Here is a 25,052-nt window from a genome sequence, read left to right as displayed (position 1 = left end):
ATACAATGCACTTATTGTGTACATACATGTTTTTCGTATTGTACTTATATTTTAAAAAACACCTGCATGTAATTACATCTGTAATTAATTTCTGTAATTACATTTATAATTACACTGTTGGCCCATCCCTTACACCTTAAACCTACCCATACCACCAAAGCTTTCCCTAACCTTACCCGTATCCCACCTCAATAGCAGCAAAAGTGTTTTGCAATTCAATATGAACCCAATATGTACATTGTACTTATTTTTTGATGTAAGTACATAGTATTTAAGGCCACTTAATATAAAGTGGGACCCACAATTTTAATTCCAACCCACTGGAAGTTGAATTGGAATTTGAATTGAAATGACAGGATACTACCTTCAAATATTTTATTTTATTTACTTTGTCAAGCCATTATTCAAAGCCTGTCTTAAATTTTCAATACATTTTAATTCTACTTTAGTTCAATTTCAGTTCAATCTATTTCAGTTCACTATACAATACCTCATCCTGTTTGCTAATTTCATTCAATTTCAAAAATCTACTTGGAATTTACAAGGCAAGTGTGGTCTTGTTGGAAAGCGTGAGACTAAAGCCGGGGACACACTTAATGACATTCTAAGACTGAGCTCAACACATAAAGACGGTTTCCTTCGACTGAAGCAGATTAAAATACTTACACACGGATATTAAACACCGACTGTAAACACCGACTGAACGCAACTGGCTCTGACTCTGCGCGTTTGGGCACGATCAGTTGTAAGTATCAAAATACGTTTCTAATCGGCCTTACAACTGTTAAGTGTGTCCCCAGCTTAAGTGAATAATTTATAGTCGGTGATTAGTAAACCTGAAAGTTTTGCCTCTCTCTTTCTGTGGTTTGATTTTGTTTTTTCTTTTTCTTTACCACCTCCAGCTCTTCACACCTTATTTGGTCAAGCAGGTTTTGCACACAAATGTATCAGTACATTTTATATTTGAGTTTCTTCATTGACTACTTTTTTTTGTTGATGTACAGTGAGGTTACAGCCTAACCCTACTGTGGTGGCAGCGAGACAGGTGTTTCTGTACCATGCGTGTTTGTAGACATGCACTTGCATATGTGGTTTTTATATGTGCGTATTGTGGTCTGCACCTTGTCATTTTGCACCCCCTCAGATCCCCCCGTATTTGTTTCTGTGGTTTGATTGGACTCATGTCTATCTTTTTTCAACCACTTTCACATTTTATTCTTCGGTTCTCTCCAATTCTGCCTCTTTTCCTGTAAATCACTCCTTGCATCATATGCTCCCATGATTAATTAACTTCACAAAGTTTCCACATATGGCTTGGGTGTTGTCTCTGTCTTAGTATGCTGTATTTTTTTTTTTTTTTTTTATAGTATCAGTCACTGATATTTGGAGTGAGGAAAGTTCTATTTAGGTTTTTCAGTGCATGTTAATCATACAGTTTACAATGGGATGTAGACTCAAAAAATATGATAAATTATTAAAACTTTATGATTTTTTTTCTAGATCCTTTTTTCCATACAATGAAAACATATAGTGACTAGGCACAGTCAAATTTTAAAAGGACAAAAAAAAAGCGCAATACAAGTACTCCATACAACTTGTATTCTATATTCCAAGTCATATGATACATGTTGCTTTTCTGAAGAAAAGTAGTTATACTCTGAAATGTTTCCCTTTTGCCATATAGCTCTCAAATAATTGTCATATGGGCTACTTTTATGGTACATTTACTTTTTTTTTCTTTTTGGTCCTTTTGGTTACTGTCTGCTATCATTGAATGGAAAAGAGCAGTTTGACATTTATTCAGCTAAATATCTCCTTTTACGCTCCAAGAACAAAGTTACGCAGGTTTCAAATTACATGACTGTGAGTAAATGATGACATAATTCACATATTTGGGTAAACTATCACTTTAAGTCTTCAAATTAAACATGAATGGGACTTGTACTGATTTGTAACCCATTAAATATTTATTTTTTGGTTTTTCATAATGACTAGTTTTTTTCCCAGTGATGTGGACAGCGTAACCAAGCTGTGGCCAGAGTGGAAAACAGCTCTTCCAGAGTTTCTCTAGCATGTGTGCTGTACATTTAAAACACACATTCTTAAACACACACACACACACACGGTTTCTATAATTAACTCTTGTGCTGAAGTCACTCTGGAATTCTGTCCAATGGGCGGGTTTCATAAGTGCTGTTTCCTCAAATTGGAGAGCGTGTGTGTTGTGTAAGTGTGCATGCACACTACCGTTAAAAAGTTTAAGGTCGGGAAGATTTTTAAAATGTTTTTAAATAAGCCTTTTTATGTTCACCGAGGCTGAATTTATTTTTGATGCAGTAGAAACGGTATTATTGTGAAATATTATAAAAAATTTAAAACGACTTTTTTCTGTTATGATACATTTTAAAATATAATTTATTTCTGTGATGGCAAAGCTGAATTTTCAGCAGCCTTTACACCAGTCTTCAATGTCACATGATCACTTTTTATGTCTTTACCTTCCCTTTTTTTATCAATTTAATGCATTCTTGCTGATTAGAAGATTTAACTGCTTAAAAAATATATTGATTGGTAGTGTATCAATGTGTTCATGTGTGTATGTTTGTGTAAAAGATGTGCCACAGCAATGTTTTATTCATTGGAATTTAAAAGTCAGGATGTTTTGGTGCTTTTATACAAACAAAAAGTGCTTAAAAATCATCACCATCATCAAGCAGTTCACACACTCTTTCTCAGACAAGCCTTTTGTTCTCTTTTCAGAGAAATGATGATTAATCCTTGAAAAAGAAGAAAGGAAGCCATGTCATTCTTTGGCTTAGACTGTACGCGGAAGAAAGAGACAGGTACATATACGGCACACAGCTGTGTCATCAGAACACTGTCAAGCCAAATCTTACATCATTCAAAAACAAAGTGTCATTTTTATGATGTTAAAGTATGGTGAAGTATGCAGAGACAACTACTGTATAAGTAAGCCATTCATTGGTTGATTCCTCAAAAAACTGTAAACTCTAACACTGTGGTGCTGTCAAAACTGTTTATTTTTAAGCATCCTGTCAAACACATTTTCTCATACAATGGTGTGAGTTTGGGGTGAAACTATCTGTTTGTCCTACCAATGAACTTGCCTGACCCAACCAAATTAACCTAATCTAAAGCCTAAAAATGTAAAAAGAGTTCTTATATAGTAATTGTTTCAAATCCGAAAGTAATTTTTTTTTTCTCTCTCTAAATTTGTTTCTAGAGGTGGAGAGGAAAATCCGAGCAAACGACAGAGAATATAACTCGTCCTTCAAATATGCTGTGAGTATGAAATCAGTATGACTGAAAATCACTCTAATTCAAACCTACAGAAATGAACATTTGTGTTTTGTCTGAAGATACAGATTACAGAATGTGTCATGATGACATTATATGGTGCAACCAGTTTCCTCTTAACAAATTGCAGTTATTTTTGATTCTCTTCTTTAAAAAAAAAACACAATCTAACACTTGTTATTTGTCACTGTGCCATTGCTTGTATTCTTTATTTTTGAGATTCAAATGTGTAAAATCTTACTTGCTATCTTATTAGGAAATGATTTAAAGCATGTGTGATCTTTAGACACGTGTAATATGTCTGCACAACACTATTTAACCATCTTTCATCTCTATCTTTTCTTCCTGAAGACCAATTCCATCAAAACCTCCAAGTACAACCCCTTCACTTTTTTGCCTCTCAACTTGTTTGAGCAGTTCCAGAGGATCGCCAATGCCTACTTCCTCTTCCTGCTTATCCTACAGGTTCGTCATACATCCGACAGTTTACTAAATGAAGCACTGGATGTTCAGAGTATTCTTTCATTAGTTCATTAATCTATTCATTCATTCATTCATTCCTTCACTCATTCATTCATTCATTCACTCATTTTATAGTGATTTGGATTCAAAGTCTGTTTGAGACAAAGGACTTTAGGGTTACACTTTATTTTAATAGTCCACTTTAGACATTTTACTAACTACTGTATAAGTAACTTTGAAACTAGGTCAACTAACTCTCAAAGTTACTTACAGTTAATAAAATGTCTGTTGGTTGATCACCAATATAAAGCAGATATTAAGCAGAGAGTCTACTAATACTGTACTGACTGGTAGTTGACATGTAGTTGCAAAGTTAGAAGAATGTCTAAAATGGACTATCAAAATAGTGTTAATGAAGTTAGATTTTTTGAAGAAGTTTCGTCATGTAGTTTAGTCATGCATATTGCGAAAAATGTGAACAAACATGACCTTAACTTCCCATATTAAGCCTACGCCCCACACATTCTATTACTAAATATGCAATGATTGTGACCCTTTAACCTTATTAGCTCACTCTTTATTAGCCTTGTAATAATTTAGGCAATTAATTTACAATCACTGTTAGCAGTTTAACTGAAGGTAGAAGCAAAAGTAATAAATGAATGAAGAAAGACAGAAATCTATGAAACTGTTTGTCATAATTGCATTATCAATAACATTTTAAATCAGACGCAATGATTTTTCAAAGTTGTAAATAAAACAACTTATTTGAGTATGTTTTATATAAATTTCAGTTTTTCTGCTACAAAATTTTACATTTAATTAAATATGTGCACATGGCGCGTCTACTTCTCATGCTCTCCAATATAGATTACTATATCCAATTATAGACTACTTCAAAATTTCATGTTTAATTCAATGTGATACTTGCAGTTTCTTTGTAATTGTTTTTTTTTTTTTTACTGACAATTAATTTACTAGCAATTTCTGAGTGATTTTTTTTTCTACTCCAATTTTATTTCACTACATAAAATTTAACTGTAATTGAAATAATATCATAAATTGTGCTTCTTAAGCTCAGATCATGCCATCATATTGTATAATATGATTTTTTCCCCCATTCATATATTTACAAGTGTACCTTCTCTGGCTCACACAGCAAAATCTCCAGAGTTAAATCAGCTCTGCTCAGAGTATATATGGTCCCTCTCAAAATAGTGTTAAATTAACACTAAAGCAGAGTTAAAGTTAATGAGATAATTAAGCAATTAATTAAGTGATGATTGTACATTAGTGATGAACACCTGCTGTTAACAAGCAGAATCACTGAAGAAAAGAGAAACGCAAGAACTACAACTGACTTCAGTCACAGCCTTATTAATTGCTTAATTATCTCATTAACTTTAACTCTGCTTCAGTGTTACTTTAACACTGTTTAGAGAGGGACCATATGTACTCTGAGCAGAGTTGATTTAACTCTGGGGATTTTACTGTGCACAGTGTATTGTACTGTAGCTACCAGTACGGTACTGGCATTTGCATTTATTACTTAAATATCACATTCCAGTATTCAAAGCACATTTCTAACGTGTGTTGTATTGTAGGTTATTCCTGCTATATCCTCTCTGTCTTGGTTCACCACTGTCGTCCCTCTGGTGTTAGTATTATCAGTGACTGCAGCCAAAGATGCCACTGACGATATTGTAAGTACACACATGTGACTCGGTGAAACACACTGAAGAGCTATTCATTCTTTGTACATATTTCTTTCATTTTTCCGCTTCTGACTGGAACTAGCAAGATCTGACTGTGATTTGACTGTTTATGCCAAAGACTGTTTATTAAAGTTTATTGCTCTGTATTCCAGAAGCCTTTAATTCTGTTGCTTTATTTTGCTGTGGTTAAAAACATTTAAGACTATATGATAAAGCTACATGATAAGGGAAAATAAAGGTTATGTCTTTCATGTAAAACCATGTAGAACTGGATGAAATCTCATCAGTTCTAAAATCCCTCTCTTCATAACTATCACATTGTACTTGGTAAGGAATATAAATTATTTAAATATTGTTGAATTCAGACTACAGTGTGGGACCCCCACTAATTTTTCCAGTCCTCCTGTGATCCAGAGAACCCTCTGCTAGATCCCAAATTGAGCTACCTTTGTTTTCCCACGGTCTGGTTGGAAGTAAATGACATTTAGTTAATGAAAATGACAGCTTTTACTATAATACTCAGTACACATCTGATTTAAATGCCCTTTACTTTGGCACATGGCCGTCATTTAATACATCAAGCAAACTTTCCTCCAAACAGCAGAAACTCGTAAAGCAAAAGGTTACGGGTCTGAATTTGTCAGTGGTGGACTGGAAAATCTGATACAGTGAACGGGAGCCACCTCAGCCACAGCTGGAATACAATAGTCCTTATGTTCCCGCTGAGGGGAGTGGAGGGGAATTAGGGAATTGCCCCTCCACTCCTCTTTCTCTCCTCGTTCATAAAACTGGGATGGGATAGTTTCTGGATGCAGCAAATCTTTGCATTTAAAGATTCATTTATCCCATAAGAGCTTCTGTTATCATTTTCTTTTTGCTTTCATGTGGTTTCTTGCTCCATTATTTTCCTTCAGTATTCTTTTTATTTCTTTGCAGAATCGCCACAGAAGTGACAGGAAGGTTAATAACCGTAAGGTGAATGTGCTTATCAATGGAAAGTGAGTGGCTGTCGTATTTATGTTTTAGTCTTACTTGTTAATTGTTTAGTCTTGAAATTATTTTACATTTTTCCCCTGTTTTGGAAAAAAAAAAAAAAAAATCCCAGTAAGGTGCATTTACCTCTTAGGTGATTGGCTCTTTTAAAATAAAGGCAGGACTTCTATTCTTACAGCCGCTCTACTGAGTGGTCATTTTTTTTTAGTTTTCTATAAATGGTGCGTCTACTTCTCATACTATCTCTGGTTTAATCTGGAATCTTTTGAAACAAATACATCAATCACAACAGGACGCAGCTGTACACACATAGAAAGGTTCTTCCTGTTGTTTTGACCTGTGTTCATGTATTTTGATCACACACACACTGAGTAACTACTAGAATGATGATGCCTTATATTCTGTGCTGTCAGTTTTTAAGCTAGATTTCTGGTGGTCCCTCATCATATTTAAAGCGTGTCACAATCAAGCACAGCAAGAATGCATAATTTATGTTGAGTTAAATAGAAACGAATGATGCACATACCCTTAGTGTTGCAACTTGTTGTAATCAGAAGAATGATGTGTTTTATATGCTAGACATCATGCTTTTTTTCCCCCTCCTTCTCTTTCATAATAGACTGATAAGTGAGAAATGGATGAATGTGCAAGTGGGAGACATCATAAAGTTGGAAAACAACCAGTTTGTCACAGTAATACATTTAAAGATTTACACTTATAATACATTTACATGTAATGAAACTTTAATTTAAACTTTAAATCTTTAAGTAAAGATTCAGGATGGGAAGTAAATTAATATTGAATTAAAATCACCTTATCTCTCTGCATCCTCATCACAGGCAGATTTGCTCCTGTTGTCTAGCAGCGAACCGCTCAACTTGATCTACATTGAGACTGCAGAGTTGGATGGGTGAGTAACAGAGCAAGAAACAACAGAGGGATTGTTTTGTGGTTTTCATATTTGAAGCTATATTGAATACATTTGTGTTTTCTTTTATGAAGCTGAAATTAGAAGTACACAATGAATTCTTTGTTTTTACAGTTGAAGTACTAGACGCCTGATTTTCTTTGTCGATTTTCTTTGTCGATTCTCCACACAGAGAAACCAACCTGAAGGTTAAACAGGCTCTGACTGTAACAGGAGACATGGGGGACAATTTAGAGGCTTTGGCTGCATTCAATGGTGAGGAAAAAGAGAGAAAGAAAAAAGGATTTCTTGCTTGCTCTAGTTAATGTGCCACTTTAAAATCTAAACAAAAATTTGCCAAAAAGTTGGCACAGAAGCGCTTCTGAAGTGGCATTTAGGTGTCTGTGTTTATTGCTTCTAGATGCTGAGGAGGGTCATGGCAGGCATGGTTTAGTAGCTTTGCATCATTACACTGAATTTTGAGCAGGCACAGACCAGCCTCATCAAGATAATTTTAATTATTGATTTTGATTATTAAGTTGAATTATATCCTGAGCAAATGCCGATAAAGCCCTATTCCTCCATGATCATACTCCTTTCATTCATGTAGAGCCAAATGGGGAGGGGCATATCAGAAATCTAACCAGTCAGAGCTGTACAGGGCATGTAAACAGACACTGACCCCGCCCACTCTGATCATTCTTCCAGCATCTCTCCTTCATACAGTGAATCCTCATTTTGTTTTGTTAGCTGATAGAAAATAAAATGCACAAATTGCATATTTGATATGTCAGCTCTTTTTCTAGATAATGTGATGAAATAAGCAAATTTACCAAAGACCAGATTTTCTGAACTATGCTATTCAAGAAAAAGTTACCTTCAATGAAACACAACCGAGAAGTCTGTCTTCTCAACTTCCAAGTCTCTGAGAAATAATATTTTCCTCTGATCTTCTCTGTGCTTTCTTCAGGGGAGGTGTGCTGTGAGCCTCCTAACAACCGCCTGGATCGATTTACAGGCACACTGACATTCGGCACGCAGAAATACTCTCTGGACAACGAGCGAGTCCTGCTCAGGGGCTGCACTCTTAGAAACACAGACTGGTGCTTTGGCCTGGTGCTGTTTGCAGGTAATAAATTCCGATAGAAGTGTGGTGTTTATTCTGGAGCTGTCTGGTGTCGCAGTACAGTTCTTCTTTATTACTACAGAGAATGTGTGATGTATGTTTTTAAGGAGGGAAAATAGTTTGCCAGTTCATAGACTAAACAGACTAGACAAAAACGACCCTTAAATAAATAATCATACTGGATTTATGATTAGATTCATTATAGTAGATTGCAATCCTAAAGGAAAAGTGTTTTAGTTCATTTACAATATCTTATTTTTTCAGGCCCAGAGACCAAGTTGATGCAAAACTGTGGGAAAAGCACCTTTAAGAGGACAAGCATTGATCGACTCATGAATGTACTGGTGCTCTTTGTAAGTTAAATGTCTAATCTGCAGCTGTCTTTCACATGAAGATTTGCTCCACCTTTATTTCTTTAATTTTCTATAGATACTGTATATTATGTATGTTTCATCTGGAGTAATGGCTGCTGAAAATTCAGCTTTGCCATCACAGGAATAAATAATATTTTAAAATATAATCAAACAGTAGTGTATATAGACAATAGAAAGTAACAGAACAAAGATAGAATGAATAAACAATAAAATATTTATTTAAAAATATATTTGCTCATAATATTGCATGCAGTTGGTTATTGTTTAAGGAGAAGGTTGGTAACAGTTAACCTGTTGTTTTCTTTGTAGATTTTTGGTCTTCTGGCTCTGATGTGTATTATTCTGGCTGTCGGAAATGGGATTTGGGAAAACCACGCAGGGTCAAAGTTCAATGCCTTTCTTCCTCGGGAAGAGAACATAGCTTTTTCAGCGTTCCTCACTTTCTGGTCCTACATTATAATCCTCAACACTGTGGTGCCCATCTCACTTTATGTTAGGTAGTGTTTGTTCATGTATACTTGTTTGTGTGCTATAAGAAGTAACAATTCAAACTATTTAAAGTCTAAGACCACATAAAATTTTTTACATTTAATATTTGGACATAAGTCATGTCACCTTTATTTATATAGCTCTTTACACAATACAGATTATTTCAAAGCTGCTTCGCAGTAATAAACAGGAAAATAATGACTCAATTATGCAAATAGAATTTGAATCTGCTGTAAAGCAGCTCTAAAAAGACAATAGTAAACATTATTCAGTTGAAATCAGTTCATTGTTGATTCATTTCGGTTCAGTAACTGTGTAAAGTACATCAATTATGAAATTAGTTCAATTCAGCAAAGTTTATGACTTGGGACTGTAGTACTCGTAAAATGAAGAAATGATGTTGTAAAATGAAGCCTGTTGGCTCTAGCTCTTCTGTCTTTTTTCAATTAAACTTTTGTCAGTTTGTCAATTCAAATTGCCATGCTGATGCAACAATTTTGCACTAATTAAGAGAAAAGAATGTCCTTTTCATTCTCTGTGTTTACATTGCAGTATGGAGGTGATCCGGTTAGGCAACAGTTACTACATCAACTGGGACAGGAACATGTATCATGCTCGAACTGGCACGCCAGCTGAGGCTCGAACCACAACACTCAACGAAGAGCTCGGTCAGATCAAATACATCTTCTCAGACAAAACCGGCACGCTCACCCAGAACATCATGACCTTCAACAAATGCTCCATCAACGGGAAATCTTATGGTCAGGACCATCTCACATGCATGAGTTGTTTATTATATTTATAGGCCTATATTATTTCAACAGATTGCCAATGCAGTCATCCTGAGACATAAAACTCCCCTGTTGTGATCAAACAGCCAGATACTGTTTGAACTTAAAAATGTGTTTTCTCTGCCCTACAGGAGATGTTATTGATCACTATAGCGGACAGAGGCTGGAGATCACAGAGGTAAGAAGCAAAGTCTCAAACAAACACAAGGATTTTTAACAAGTCTGCTGGGTTAATGAGTTCCAGTTTTATAATAGGAAATGACACCAGTGGATTTTTCCTTTAACCGGCTTGCGGACCCAAAGTTCCTCTTTTATGATCACAGTCTGGTAGAGGCTGTAAAGCTGGAGCTTCCAGAAGTTCATGCTTTCTTCAGATTACTAGCTCTCTGTCACACTGTTATGGCAGAAGAGAAAAAGGAGGGTAAGTGATTGTGCGTAACATGCCTTTCCTTTCAACATACTGTATGTGTACGGTAAACATGAATTGCATTTTCTCCCTTCTGTTTTGCTCTGCAGGTGATCTGGTGTACCAGGCCCAGTCTCCTGACGAGGGCGCTCTGGTCACAGCCGCGCGTAATTTCGGTTTTGTGTTCCGCTCGCGCAGCCCTGAGACCGTGACCATAGAGGAGATGGGAATTCAGAGGAGCTATGAGCTGCTAGCCATCCTTGACTTTAACAACGTGCGAAAAAGGATGTCTGTGATTGGTATGCACATTGGCATTGGCTGGCACCAATTAAGTGATAAAGAAGAATTTCTTCTCATATGGTGTGTGGTTTTCTTTCAGTTCGTAATCCGGAGGGCAAACTCTCCCTGTACTGTAAAGGAGCAGACACCATCATATATGAGAGACTACATCCCTCCTGCAACAAACTGATGGAGGTCACCACAGAACACCTCAATGTGAGTCAACACCAGAGGGCGCTAGTGAGAATACAAAAAGATTGCAAAACAAATATTTGTTTGTCTTATCTCACACAATACAGCTCTATTCCAAAACCTTGTAAGCTGCCTTGGCTTTCTGTCTAGATGAGCAGTAAACCATTCCCTAACTTAAAGGGTTAGTTCACCCAAAAATGAAAATTATGTCATTAATGACTCACCCTCATGTCGTTCCAAACCCGTAAGACCTCCGTTCATCTTCGGAACACAGTTTAAGATATTTTAGATTTAGTCCGAGAGCTTTCTGTCCCTCCATTGAAAGTGTAGGTACGGTGCACTGTCCATGTCCAGAAAGGTAATAAAAACATCATCAAAGTAGTCCATGTGACATCAGTGGTTAGAAGTTTTTGAAGCATCTAAAATACATTTTGGTCCAAAAATAACAAAAACTACGACCTTATTCAGCATTGTCTTCTCTTCCGGGTCTGTGTATATCCACAGTGACGTTGCTTCTTCTTCTTCTTCTACGGTGGTTGGCATCCAGCTTATTGGTGCATTACCAAAGCCACTGAATGGCAAGCCTGCAACCTTTAGCCAAAAAAGCGTAACGGCTAACGCTCCGCCCCCCGCGGTACGCAGGGAATGAGACCGGAGGCTGTTTTTTGAATGGAAGTCAATGGATGAGAGGCTTCACTATGCTGATTAAACATCTTTTGTGGAGAAATAGCTAATCATTTAATTAATGGACAGCCTGTTTGCCAAGCTTCAGAATGTTTTACACTAAACAATACTTTCATTGGAAACTATATGTAGATTTTAGCTTGATAAAAATGTATTTTTTTAAGAGAAGGCAGACTAGGGAATGTTGCGACTGTCGTCACTGACATTAAATGATAGGCTGAGAGGTGCCACACGTGATTAGCCGTTATGCTTTCTCTAATAATAAGAGATACAGACCCTCTTATCTCCCCATTATGTACAATCTCTGGCATTACCGCCCCCTTCTGCTCCGGACAGTGACGCTGCTGACGTGTTATCCGGTGCGCCCGAGCTTCGTTTACAGTCTGAGGGAGACGCACGCTGTATTCAAGCTATTCTACATTGTTTGTATTTTGGTATTGCTATATTTTTTAAAATGGTGTGCATGTCGCGGATGTCCTAATCGCGTCACAGTCCGGAGCAGAAGGGGGCGGTAATGCACCAATAAGCTGGATGCCAACCGCCGTAGAAGAAGAAGAAGCAGCGTCACTGTGGATATAAACAGACCCGGAAGAGAAGACAATGCTGAATAAAGTCGTATTTTTTTTGTTATTTTTGGACCAAAATGTATTTTAGATGCTTCAAAAACTTCTAACCACTGATGTCACATGGACTACTTTGATGATGTTTTTATTACCTTTCTGGACATGGACAGTGCACCGTACCTACACTTTCAATGGAGGGACAGAAAGCTCTCGGACTAAATCTAAAATATCTTAAACTGTGTTCCGAAGATGAACGGAGGTCTTACGGGTTTGGAACGACATGAGGGTGAGTCATTAATGACATAATTTTCATTTTTGGGTGAACTAACCCTTTAAACAGAACCTCATAAGCAAGTGAACTCCATAAAAAGCTCTGCAGATTTCCTCACAAACGGAATTCTCATCATTCACAGTTACATATGTTATACATATTACCCATTAACTTTATATTTGATGGTGATTGAATCTTTTTCTCTCTAACTCTGTAGGAGTTTGCAGGAGAGGGGTTGAGGACTCTTGTTCTAGCATATAAGGATTTGGATGAGGAATATTTTTCAGAGTGGAAACAGCGCCACCATGAGTCCAGTGTGGCACTGGAGGACCGGGAAGAGAATCTGGACAAACTATATGAGGAGATAGAGAAAGATATGATGGTATACACACTATACTAAATATATCCAGCACCATACTGTTGTGTATATATATCAAAATATCAAGTGACTATCTTATCATATAAATTATTAAAATATGTGATAACTAATATTAAAAAAAAACTTAAAATATGTGATATTTTCAGAGGAATTTTCAATATATTTTTTTTTATCCCAATAATGAAAAAGCACAATATTTTTCTTAGATTACTTTGCTAATACTTTCTTTTTAATCATATAAATTGCACTAAATGTAAACATTGTCATTTGCCTGAACCTTTTGTGCTTTTGGTCTGTGCTCACATAATATTCATGGTAGCCGTTTGGTTTTCTTTACCAGCACCATTGCAGGTTATAGTTTGATGCTCTGTTTAATTCACCCTCAATATTAGCTATTTTTTAGAATGTAAGGCTAAAGTGCTTGTCATCTCTTCTTCATCTTGTCCTTTTTGTGTAGTTAATTGGGGCCACGGCCATAGAAGATAAGCTTCAGGATGGAGTTGCTCAGACCATTGAACAGCTGGCCAAAGCAGAAATCAAAATCTGGGTGCTCACTGGGGACAAGCAAGGTGCTTCATCATTTAATTCTAAAATTCAGCCATTTCTTTCTACTATTTGTGTACCCTTTTCATATCCCCAGTGTTATTTGGAAATTTGGAATTTACTGACATTAAAGGATTAGTTTACTTTTAAATAAACTTTTCCTGGTAATTTACTCACCCCCATGTCTTTCTTTCTTCAGTCGAAAAGAAATTAAACTTTTTGATGAAAACATTCCAGGATTTTTCTCCTTATAGTGGACTTGAATGGGCACCAAACTATTGAAGGTCAAAATTACAGTTTCAGTGCAGCTTCAAATTGTTCTACACGATCCCAGATGAGAAATAAGGGTCTTATCTAGTGAAACCATCGCTCATTTTCTGAAAAAAATTGAAAATTATGTAAGTTTTAACCAGAAATTCTCACCTTGAACTAGCTCTCTTCCTCTTCTCCTCTATTAGAATTCCAGCAGTGTAGAAACTGCTTAAGTGTATTACTGCCCTCCACAGGTCAAAGTTTGAACTAATTGTTATATACTATTGAACTAGCATATTGGATATAAAAATAAGTTCAAACTTTGACCTGTGGAGGGCAGTAATAAGCTTAGCAGCGTCTACACTGCTGGAATTCTAATAACGAAGAAGAAGAAGAGAGCTAGTTCAAGATGAGCATTTCTGGTTAAAACTTATATAATTTTCAAATTTTTTCAGAAAATGAGCGATGGTTTCACTAGATAAGACCCTTATTTCTCATCTGGGATCGTGTAGAACAATTTGAAGCTGCAGTGAAACTAATTTTGACCTTCAATCGTTTGGTGCCCATTCAAGTCCACTATAAGGAGAAAAATCCTGGAATGTTTCATCAAAAACTTTAATTTCTTTTTGACCGAAGAAAGAAAGACATGGACATCTTGGATGACATGGGTGTGAGTAAATTATCAGGAAAAGTTTATTTAAAAGTGAACTAATCCTTTAAAGTAAACCCAAGTCTTTTACTGTACTTTCATGAACACATTCCCTTCCCGAAGACTATTTTAGACTTAAACACAAACTTCTATGTTTTGCATTATGAAAGTGCAATGATTTAATTATGTAATGTAATGAGGTCAGTGCTTGTGCCATTTATAATCATTATGTAATGTAATGATTACCCGCCATGTGTGTGTGCTCTTGTGTTCATGTTTGTCAGGATTGTTAATTAAGTTCCTTTAATGATATATTACCAAAAGCCTCTCTGAAAACTTTAATAAAACAGTTTCCTGTACTATCGGTCTTTCTCTAACAGAAACCGCTGAGAACATCGGCTACTCATGTAACCTGCTGAGGGAGGAGATGAACGACGTGTTTATTGTTGCATCTAACTCACCCGAGGAGGTCAGACAGGAGCTGAGGTAATCTACTCCATGCAGATGACATCATATGTATCATGTACTGAAACACATGGGCGAAGGCAACATTCCTCATTTGGGTGGGCCTCCAAAAAAGGCTGTGCTAGGGAAATTTAAATGATCTCCATTAAATTTCTTATCCCAAATTTAGCTTGTGAAAGCATAATTTTTGCATGATTCTTTTTCCTCCTTTTGTTTTTAGACATTTTTGTGTTTTTGACATTGTTGTTCTGATAGTTATATTTATATTGTCTCTCTTTTGAAAAGGGATGCCCGACTAAAGATGTGTCCTGATACTGAACAAGATAAATTTCTTATTCCTGAGATTATCCTGGGTAATACACCTAAAGTGGTTCAGGATGAAAATGTAAATGGAGAGTACGGACTGGTGATAAATGGACACAGTCTGGTGAGAAATACTGTCTCTTTCCCTCCTCTACACATCAGTCTAATGTCCTAATGGTATGCTGCTCTTGGCACTAATATGGGCGTGACTGCCCAGAGTGAAACCATCTCATTTCCTGTATTTGTGTATATGAATGTTACAACAAAATATCTGAGTAACTTTTTCAGCTTTGTTTAGTAAAGTTACATTGTTTTCCCATTTATTGACTGACACCTCTCCTAACATGACTGTAGTTCACAACTAAATGTTAGCAGACATTTACTCATCTCACTTGCACAAAAACAGATTCAGTAGTCCTCAAAACGAATAAAAACTCTGAAATGCAATCTCAGATTATTACTCAATCCTGCACTAACTAAATATGTTAAATAATACAAATATACTTTATTTAAAGGTGCAATGTGTAAAATTTGGGAGGATCTATTGACAGAAATGCAATATAATATACATAACTATGTTTTCAGCAGTACATAAAGACCTTACGTAATGAACTGTTATGTTTTTATTACCTTAGAATGAGCCATTTCTATCTCATACACCGCGGGTCCCCACTCCACGTCAAGTCACCATTATGCACCGGCATGTTTCTACAGTAGCCCTAAACGGACAAAAACTCTACAGAGCACGTTTAGTCACTATGTTGTTGTTGTTCTAAATCGTTCGTGTTTTTAGAGGCAGCTTACATCGTCACTACGTTGAATACACACAAAGTAGTAGTAGTAGTCGTGGTTTATTAGAAGCAGAGACCGTTCTTTGTTAGAAGTAAGAAGAAACCTCATTGCTTCACACAGGCTACTCTCTGCTCTCTCAGACGATAACATGTCGGCCAGACGGCCACTGTAGCTTCTCCAAAAGGGAGGGGTGTGTGCCGTTAGTTGCAGTTCGCAACCTCACCGCTAGATGCTGCCAAAATTAACTGCACCTTTATTTAATCTTACTTTATTAGCCTTTTGACCTTTGATGATCCAGTTCAACCATACCAATAAGCAAAAATTACTTTAGTTAAACAACACATTTGTGTTTAATTTTTTGTTTTTATTGCTGCAATCTCTCTATTATACAGGTGTGAATTTGCGTTTTATTCAGTCTGAGGCTTATTCATTTTACTTTTGGTGGGAAAGGGTCTTTACATTTGCCAAAAATAGAGCTCTCTTCCATCAAAAAACAAACAAGCAAGCTCAGCCCAGGTGACAAAAAGTAAAGCAAAAGTAACGTAACGCATTACTTTCCATAAAAAGTATGCAATTAGTTACCTTTTTTTGTGAGTAATATAATATTGTCACATTACTTTTTAAAGTAACTTTCCCCGACACTGTGTTGCTGTGTAACACTGTAATGTAGTTGTCTGGGATCTTTGTGTTTGTAGGCGTATGCTCTGGAGAGCAACGTGGAGCTGGAGTTTTTGCGGACGGCGTGCATGTGCAAGACGGTCATCTGCTGTCGGGTGACTCCTCTGCAGAAAGCTCAGGTGGTGGAGCTCGTCAAGAAATATAAGAAAGCGGTCACTCTAGCCATAGGAGATGGAGCCAATGATGTTAGCATGATTAAAGGTGAATTCAGCATTACAGCAATATGGATGTATAATAAAACAAACATCCTTAAAAAAATTCTTTGTGTTGTTTTATTATACAAAATGGAATTTTAGACAGAATGTGAAAATAATTTAAATGTTTCTGTGGGTATTAAATCAGAATTAAAGTTTGTAAGTTTTAATCCTTGTCAGTAGCATTGTATTATTTTTATACTATTAGTACTTATTAATATTTTTAATTTTTTTTATTTTCAGTGTTTATTTTAATATTAGTTTGTTTTAGTAATTTGTATTAGTTTTTTAATATGTATTTTTATATATTTTTTTTATTTGAGTTTTAGATTTAGCAGTTTTGGCACTTTAGCAGTTTAAACATATTCATTTATTTTCGTTTATTTTATTCATTTAAGTTTTCATTCTTATATTTACATTTTCTTTTATTTCAGCTTTCAATTACAGAAAACGATTTTTAATAGTTTAACAACACTGTAGCATGGTACGGAAGAGAATCAGGGCCACGCAATAATAAAAAAATAAAACCATCTCGAGATTAAAGTTGTTAAATTTCGAGAAAAATCTCGTTAAATTACAAGAAAAAAGTCGAGATAAAATGTTGAGAATAAACTCATTAAATTACGAGAACAAATTCGTTAAATTACGAATTTGTTCTCATAATTCAACAACTTTTTTCTCGTAATTTAATGACTTTATTCTCATAATTTAATGAGTTTATTCTCAACATTTTATCTCGACTTTTTTCTCGAAATTTAACGACATTTTTCTCATAATTTAACGAATTTGTTCTCGTAATTTAACGAAAACAAATTCTTTTTCTCGTAATTTAACGAGTTTATTCTCAACATTTTATCTTGACTTTTTTCTTGAAATTTAACGAGTTTTTTCTCGTAATTTAATGAGTTTATTCTCAACATTTTATTTCGACTTTTTTCTCGAAATTTAACAACATTAATCTCAAGATGGTTTTAATTTCTCTAGAAGAATGTCCTCTCACCAGATTATGTAAATGATATGCCTCCAGCAAGTAGTAGTAAATAATGGTTAATGATTTTTCAGCTGGTTGCAAAAGATATTTATTGTATGTTTAAGCTTTATTTTTAATTTAATTATATTTGTATTAATCATATTGTCTTTGTTCTCTCTCTCTGCAGCGGCTCATATCGGTGTGGGTATCAGCGGTCAGGAGGGGATGCAGGCAGTGCTGTCTAGTGACTTTTCTTTTGCTCAGTTCCGTTTCCTGCAGCGCCTCCTGCTGGTACATGGGCGCTGGTCATACCTGCGCATGTGCAAGTTCCTGCGTTACTTCTTCTATAAGAACTTCACTTTTACCTTTGTGCACTTCTGGTACGCATTTTTTTGCGGCTTTTCTGCTCAGGTGAGCCAATCACAACAGAGCTGAAAACAGTTCTTCTTTCTGTGCAATTACTCTCGCAAAAACTTTGATTAATATAAACATATATAAATCTTTCTTGATTCTTGCATCTCTTTCTAGACAGTATATGATGAAGGCTTCATCACTTTGTATAATTTGGTATACACTGCCCTGCCTGTTCTGGGAATGAGCCTGTTTGACCAGGTAGGATATGTGGGTGTGTGTGGGTGTGTGTGTGTGTGTGTGTGTGTGTGTGTTATATGCATAAGAATGGTCCTTCATTAATCAAAATTGGGTTATATCAGTCTTGTCAAGTCACATTTATTTATACACCGCTTTATATAATACAGATTGTTTCAAAAGCAGCTTTAAAGACAAACTGAACAGTTGAAATCAGTTCAGTATTGATTCAGTTCAGTTCAATAACTGTGTATAGTACATTCATTATGAAATTAGTTCAATTCAATGAGTATTAAATGAGAAATGAGTTCTCATCCAATAGTGTCAGTGCAGTCAAATCGGTAATATTGCTGAATATTGAGTGTCATGTAAATGTATTAAACTGATTTCCATAACCAATTTTAAACCAAGCTGTTTTATATGGCTAGTGTATATCTGTAATGTATTAATCAAAATTTGGGTCATGGAAAATGCACCATAACTGGGAATTTATTTATGTCTGTGTATGTCCAAACAAATGCAATTCTGATTGATATTGCATTCAGACAGTTGTGAAGGAACATATTTTTTAGAGCAAAGAGTGGACTTTTTCATATTAACCTTCAATATGTCACTTCGCCATGCTCTTGTGTGTTATTAAGGAGATTAATGAGACCTTGTATCATTTCAATGATATATTAATGGCTAGAAATGGACTGGTTTATTACAATGAAATATTACTTAATATTGTTTTTTATGTTTCTTCAGGATGTGAATGCTGGCTGGAGTCTCGAGTTCCCTCAGCTGTATGTGCCAGGGCAGTTGAGCCAGTACTTCAGTAAACGTGCTTTCATGATGTGTGCACTTCACAGCTGTTACAGCTCTCTGGTGCTGTTTTTTGTGCCTTATGCCGCTGTATATGACACAGTGAGAGATGACGGACGAGATGGTGCAGACTATCAGTCGTTCGCTCTGATTACTCAAACCTGCCTCACCGTCACTGTGTGTGTACAGGTCAGTTTAACCTTGCATTGCATGTGTGTGTTATTAATTTGAATGAATGGTTAGTTTTCACTAATTTCAACTCATTTCTGCTCTATCTTCCCTATAGTTGGGACTGGACCTCTCATATTGGACTGTTGTTAACCATCTCTTCGTTTGGGGAAGTTTAGGAATGTTCTTTATATTGACATTTGCCATGTATACCGATGGACTTTACCGGTTACGTCCATCTTCTTTTGCATTTGTAGGTAAGAAGGATCAACTCCATACAATTTTTATTTTTGTCTCATCATTGGTTCAGACAGTCAAAAATAAATTGTCACAAAAAGGTAAACCATATATATATACTGTGTTCCAAATTATTATGCAAGTAACATATCAGTATCAGTACAATAAACATTCAGATTTTACTTTTTCTAAAAAAGTGTTTGTTTTATTTTCCATATCTTTTTAGATAACTGGTATCAATCTCAGACAGGTTTGAGTAGTTTGCCAGGTCTACTAAGGTAAATGGAAAACTACTTAAAGATGTTGTTCCACATTATTAAACAAGTCACAGTTCTTTCTTCCTCCCCATATTGCCTGTGACTTGCTTAATAATGTGGAACAACATCTTTAAGTAGTTTTCCATTTACCTTAGTAGACCTGGCAAACTACTCAAACCTGTCTGAGATTGATACCAGTTATCTAAAAAGATATGGAAAATAAAACAAACAAACGCACACTTTCTAAAATCTGAATGTTTATTGTACTGAAATCCAACAGATATGTCACTTGCATAATAATCTGAAACACAGTGTGTGTATATATATATATATATATATATATATATATATATATATATATATACACACACACACACACACACACACACACACACACACACATATATATATATATATATATATATATATATATATATATATATGTGTGTGTGTGTGTGTATATATATATATATATATATATATATATATATATATATATATATATATATATATATATATGTGTGTATGTATATATATATGTATGTATATGTGTGTGTGTGTATACTAGCTTACATCTGTGAAATAAATTGTACAAAGTCATTACTAGATTTAGCTATTTGTACTATTACTATTTAGCTACTTTTTTTAACTATACTAACTATATACTATATTTTGAAATGTGTTGAAATATTACATGCTGTTTTGCATACTAATTTTTAAGAAAACTGTATAGTAGTTTGAATAGAGTGCATACTGTGTGTTTGTTGTGTTTTACAGGAACTGCCCAGAATTGTCTCAGCCAGTCCAACGTGTGGCTGACTGTTGCATTGACAGCTCTACTGTGTGTGTTGCCTGTGTTTGCTTATCGGTTCCTCTACACCCAGATCTCTCCTACAATCAATGACAAGGTATAGTTACTTCACTCTACATCACATTATTGATCTTCAGCATACTGTAACACACACTTCTGTTTACTTACAGAATTACATTTTTACTCCATGAACAATTTGTATGTATAATTCACTTTCCAGCTCATTTTTCACTCAATTTGCACATTGGCATATTCTGAATATTCAGTGATTGACAATGTTTGCATGCACATCAAAATTCCATTTAAGTTCTATATTCAGGTTTCAGCCATATTCCAAATATGATGTTTTTATATGTACAGACATCATAATATGCCTGTATACATGTTTGTTGTAAGTTTGCCGGTTTACAAATGCATGTTTCCTTCCCCGCTGTTATTTCTTGAGATATTCAAGATGCTGCCATACAGTATGCTCTCTTATTAGTTTTATCACTACTTGTTACATAATAATTTAATTAGGACTAACAATTCTTAGCTTCAAAAGTGCCTGATAAAACCACAAAATGGTCATTCTCTCTCTAGAAATGCATTGATTTTTCATTTATAACTTAATGTTGCAAGATAAAATGTTTTTTTTTTTTCTCATTTTGTTCTGCAGATAAAAATGTGAAACTGCACTTTTTTTAAATTCAGAATAGTGAATTTCTGCAGAATGCAGTGATTGTCTCTCAAGGAATGATGCAATCGGATTGCAGTGTGTACATGACTCAGTACTTGACTCAGTACTAACTTTGCCAAATTCTGTTTAATACTGGAGTATTGCCGTGCATGTAAATGTAGTCATTGTGAGTAGCTGAATGAAAGAGGAAGACAAAACAAGAGGAATTATGCAATATGCACATTATAGAGTAAATTGTGGTAGTATAATGAGTAAAAGAGTATAAAAAAGTATCTCAGTGTTTGGTGAAATGGATGGACAAACAATGAACAAATGAATATTTCCCTCTTGGTTGTTAAATACAGGTGAGGTATAAGGTGTGTAAAATGAAGGAGCCTGCTCCTCGCCCACGACGCGCCAGGCTCACCCGCAGGAGCACGCGTCGATCTGGTTACGCCTTCTCTCACGCCCAAGGTTACGGTGACCTTGTGACCTCTCGCAGATTCCTGCGGCGACCTGCACCCGCTCGCTCCACGGGCTTCACTCCTACAGGACGCTCTCCGGGGTTTAAGCCCACAGGTCGGTCTGCGGGGTACAGTCCGGTCGGGCGAGAACAGAACCCAAAACAGAAAGTAGAACCCACTTCACTGCAGAAGTTCCGTGCTGTTAAAGACTCTTCCTTTTGAGGGTGCAGCTTTTCATTCAGAGCTAGAACCAAAACCTTAAACACAGTTTACAGGGTTTGAACTCTTGAGGACCATTTTACAGCTGCTGTTTTATGTTGATATGTATAGCAGTATATACACACACTAAGAACAATGATTCCTAAATGTACGAAATCTTGTGTGCAGAGACACACTTGTCACTCAAAATACATGTGTGGTTTACAGCAAGAACAAAGTGAAATACCCATCATGCTGACGGACAGCAAGTACTGTCATCACTACTATGGGAATGACATACTTACTGGACTGTAAGAGAACAGAAAACAATGAAAGCACGCCAGTCGAGGAAGTCAAAAAGGAGATTGCTCAATTCAAAATACTGTTTCCTGTTCTTTTCTTCTTCCAGGTACTATGTCCACTACTGCCGTTTGACATCCTGAGATCAATATACACCACACCAAACATTTTATAATCATTTCGTAACTTAAAGGGGTTATATCATATTTTATCCTTTTATTTCCTGAGGTCCATTCATAATGTGTATCAAAAAATATTTACACCCAAACTGTCATAATTTAGATTTTCATGACCATTTTCCTCCCTCTCTCTGGCCTGTAGAATTAAACATTTTGCCTCTGTACCTTTAAGAGCTCTGTAATAAGGGCCGCCTTAGCATGTGAAATGAGTAACAATGCTGAAATCCGGCCCTCAGATAGTTAAGACTGGACTGACGTGATCAAGGACCTTGTTAAAAATAAATGTCAGCCGCTCTTTACTAATTTTGGGATCCGTTGGAAGTCGATGCAGAGTCACACATGCTATGGTAACCGACAGCCAGAAAAAGCACAACATCTCAAAGGCTTAACACATCTTTCAATCTTAACCAACTTATTATCAGCTAGAATAACCATATCTTATTCTTCTGGTGTTTAGGAATAGCAGTATCCCACTTCCTCCTCATTATTTCACTGTGACTAGGCAGTCCAAGCTGCTAAATAGGCATTTATTGTAGGTAAATATTGGGGGGTTTTGTGTATTCATCACTTTGACAAGAGTTTTTTTTGAGAAGGACAGGAGTTTTGACTTCTGAAAGTATGTTTACAACATTCTCTTTTTTTTCAAAAGATCAAGGAACATTTTTTTCATGTTATAACTTTTACTCAGAGCTGAAAAGAAAACACAATTCATAGTATTAAATACCTAAATAGAGTGCCTTGCATATGACTTTGACTTAAAAAAAAAAAACATTGTTAGCACAAGGAATCTACTTTTTAATTACAGTTCATTCATATGGTTTGGGAACACTGTACAATTATTTTTTTATAAGTGTATTTTCAATACAGGAAAGAAACTTCAGAATTCAGCTTTACTCTGTATACTAATATATATATATATATATATATATATGTGTCTCATCCATAATCAAATTGTACTGTACTATGCAAACCCTTCTGTAAAAGCAAAAAATATTTTATACAAATAAAATGCATTTTTACACTTCTTTTTTCAATATTGTTTAAAAGTGTAAGTTTGACCAAGGTCTGTTCAGTTATACACAGATGTTAAAAGTTCGCCCCAAAATTAATATTCTGCCATTAATTATTCACCCTAATGGCATTCCAACCCACAAGTTTTTAAAGTAATATTCTGGCCACTCTGCAATATAATGAAGTGAATGAGAACTGAGGCTGTCAATCTTTGAAAAAGATCATAAAGCACCATATAAGGATCATTGACTCCTTTACTGTATTAACTATAAGTCTTCTAAATCAATAACTTTGTGTTTTAAGTTGTTATTGACTGATAAGCTTCTGCGGATGTGGGCTTTTAAAGAGATAGTTGAACCAAAAATGAAAATTATCCCATGATTTACTCACCCTCAAGCAATCCTATGTGTATATGACTATCTTCTTTCAGACGAACACGTCTAAGAATAGTTATATTAAAAAATACCCTGACTCTTCCCAGCTTTATAATGGTGGTGAATGGGGTTTGAGATTTTGAAGCCCAAAAAAGTGTATCCATCCATCATAAAAGTAATCCACATGGCTCCAGGGGGTTAATAAAGATCTTCTAAAGTGAAGGAATGGGTTTTTGGCCATAAGCAAGTTGAGTTTCGGTGGAAGAGTGAAAGAAATAGGGCTGGGCAACCAACTCAAGCTCCTCTTCTCTTATATTGAAATCCTTCACTACTTCTCTTTAAAAATTCTCATTTTAGACTTCTAATTTGTGTTTTCTTTTGCTCTCTCCTCTGTGTTTCTGCATTCATCAATAAGTCATGCATCGGGTCAGAGGTCACTCTTCCATCGGAATTAGACGTGCGTATGGCTGTTGCCAGAAGTTAGTTATTATAGTTTATAAAGTTTTACATATCGATATTTTTCAGAAGGCCTTTATTAACCCCCTGGAGCCGTGTGGATTACTTTTATGATGGATGGATCATGGATGCACTTTTTTGGGCTTCAAAATATTGAGCCCAATTCACTACCATTATAAAGTTTGGACGAGCCAAGATATTTTTTTAATATAACTCCAATTGTGTTCGTCTGAAAGAAGATAGTCATATACACCTTGCTTGAGGGTGAGTAAATCATGGGATAATTTTCATTTTTGGATGAACTATCCCTTTAACCACCGCGACCACTTTCTGTTCCACATAAGAAAGTCAGTCTTACGGATGTGGAACAACATAATGGTGAGTAAATAAATAATGACAGGATATTGATTTTTTTGGGTGAACTATCCCTTTAATTCCTTTAATTTTTAATATTTGTTTTAGTTATACTGTATGCCTCCTTGTTACTAAACACTTTGAACCTGAAAGCACTATCACATTAAAGATAGAATGATTAAAAACACAAGAGCCAAAAAGTATTTGGACACTTCATACAACACCTTCAATGCAATAATGTCATTACATTGGATCACAATATACAGTACAGTCCAAAAGTTTGGAACCACTAAGATTTTTAATGTTTTTAAAAGAAGTTTCGTCTGCTCACCAAGGCTACATTTATTTAATTAAAAATACAGTAAAAAACAGTAATATTGTGAAATATTATTACAATT

At 35.5% G+C, this 25,052-nt stretch overlaps 1 protein-coding gene across 2 annotated transcripts in view; it reads left to right on the top strand.

Moving 5' to 3' along the window:
* Positions 1 to 23,126, top strand: part of atp8b5a (ATPase phospholipid transporting 8B5a) — a 33,440-nt gene extending 10,314 nt beyond the window's left edge. For both annotated transcript variants that reach the window (XM_048188652.1, XM_048188653.1), the window contains 27 exons: positions 2,761 to 2,843; positions 3,245 to 3,303; positions 3,670 to 3,783; positions 5,385 to 5,483; positions 6,432 to 6,493; positions 7,108 to 7,180; positions 7,328 to 7,398; positions 7,589 to 7,671; positions 8,366 to 8,524; positions 8,786 to 8,874; positions 9,205 to 9,392; positions 9,937 to 10,145; positions 10,307 to 10,353; positions 10,431 to 10,596; positions 10,692 to 10,880; positions 10,961 to 11,076; positions 12,788 to 12,952; positions 13,407 to 13,518; positions 14,774 to 14,879; positions 15,144 to 15,285; positions 16,649 to 16,832; positions 17,983 to 18,206; positions 18,324 to 18,407; positions 19,131 to 19,376; positions 19,474 to 19,612; positions 20,627 to 20,757; positions 21,684 to 23,126. In XM_048188652.1, coding sequence (XP_048044609.1) covers positions 2,801 to 2,843; positions 3,245 to 3,303; positions 3,670 to 3,783; positions 5,385 to 5,483; positions 6,432 to 6,493; positions 7,108 to 7,180; positions 7,328 to 7,398; positions 7,589 to 7,671; positions 8,366 to 8,524; positions 8,786 to 8,874; positions 9,205 to 9,392; positions 9,937 to 10,145; positions 10,307 to 10,353; positions 10,431 to 10,596; positions 10,692 to 10,880; positions 10,961 to 11,076; positions 12,788 to 12,952; positions 13,407 to 13,518; positions 14,774 to 14,879; positions 15,144 to 15,285; positions 16,649 to 16,832; positions 17,983 to 18,206; positions 18,324 to 18,407; positions 19,131 to 19,376; positions 19,474 to 19,612; positions 20,627 to 20,757; positions 21,684 to 22,004 — 3,621 coding nt within the window. In that variant the 5' untranslated portion in view covers positions 2,761 to 2,800 and the 3' untranslated portion in view covers positions 22,005 to 23,126. The remainder of the gene's footprint in view (positions 1 to 2,760; positions 2,844 to 3,244; positions 3,304 to 3,669; positions 3,784 to 5,384; positions 5,484 to 6,431; positions 6,494 to 7,107; positions 7,181 to 7,327; positions 7,399 to 7,588; positions 7,672 to 8,365; positions 8,525 to 8,785; positions 8,875 to 9,204; positions 9,393 to 9,936; positions 10,146 to 10,306; positions 10,354 to 10,430; positions 10,597 to 10,691; positions 10,881 to 10,960; positions 11,077 to 12,787; positions 12,953 to 13,406; positions 13,519 to 14,773; positions 14,880 to 15,143; positions 15,286 to 16,648; positions 16,833 to 17,982; positions 18,207 to 18,323; positions 18,408 to 19,130; positions 19,377 to 19,473; positions 19,613 to 20,626; positions 20,758 to 21,683) is intronic.
* Positions 23,127 to 25,052: the final 1,926 nt, after the last annotated feature.

Source organism: Megalobrama amblycephala, linkage group LG4, assembly GCF_018812025.1.
Source record: "Megalobrama amblycephala isolate DHTTF-2021 linkage group LG4, ASM1881202v1, whole genome shotgun sequence".
Lineage (NCBI taxonomy): Eukaryota > Metazoa > Chordata > Actinopteri > Cypriniformes > Xenocyprididae > Megalobrama > Megalobrama amblycephala.
This window is presented reverse-complemented; position numbering and strand designations above follow the sequence as displayed.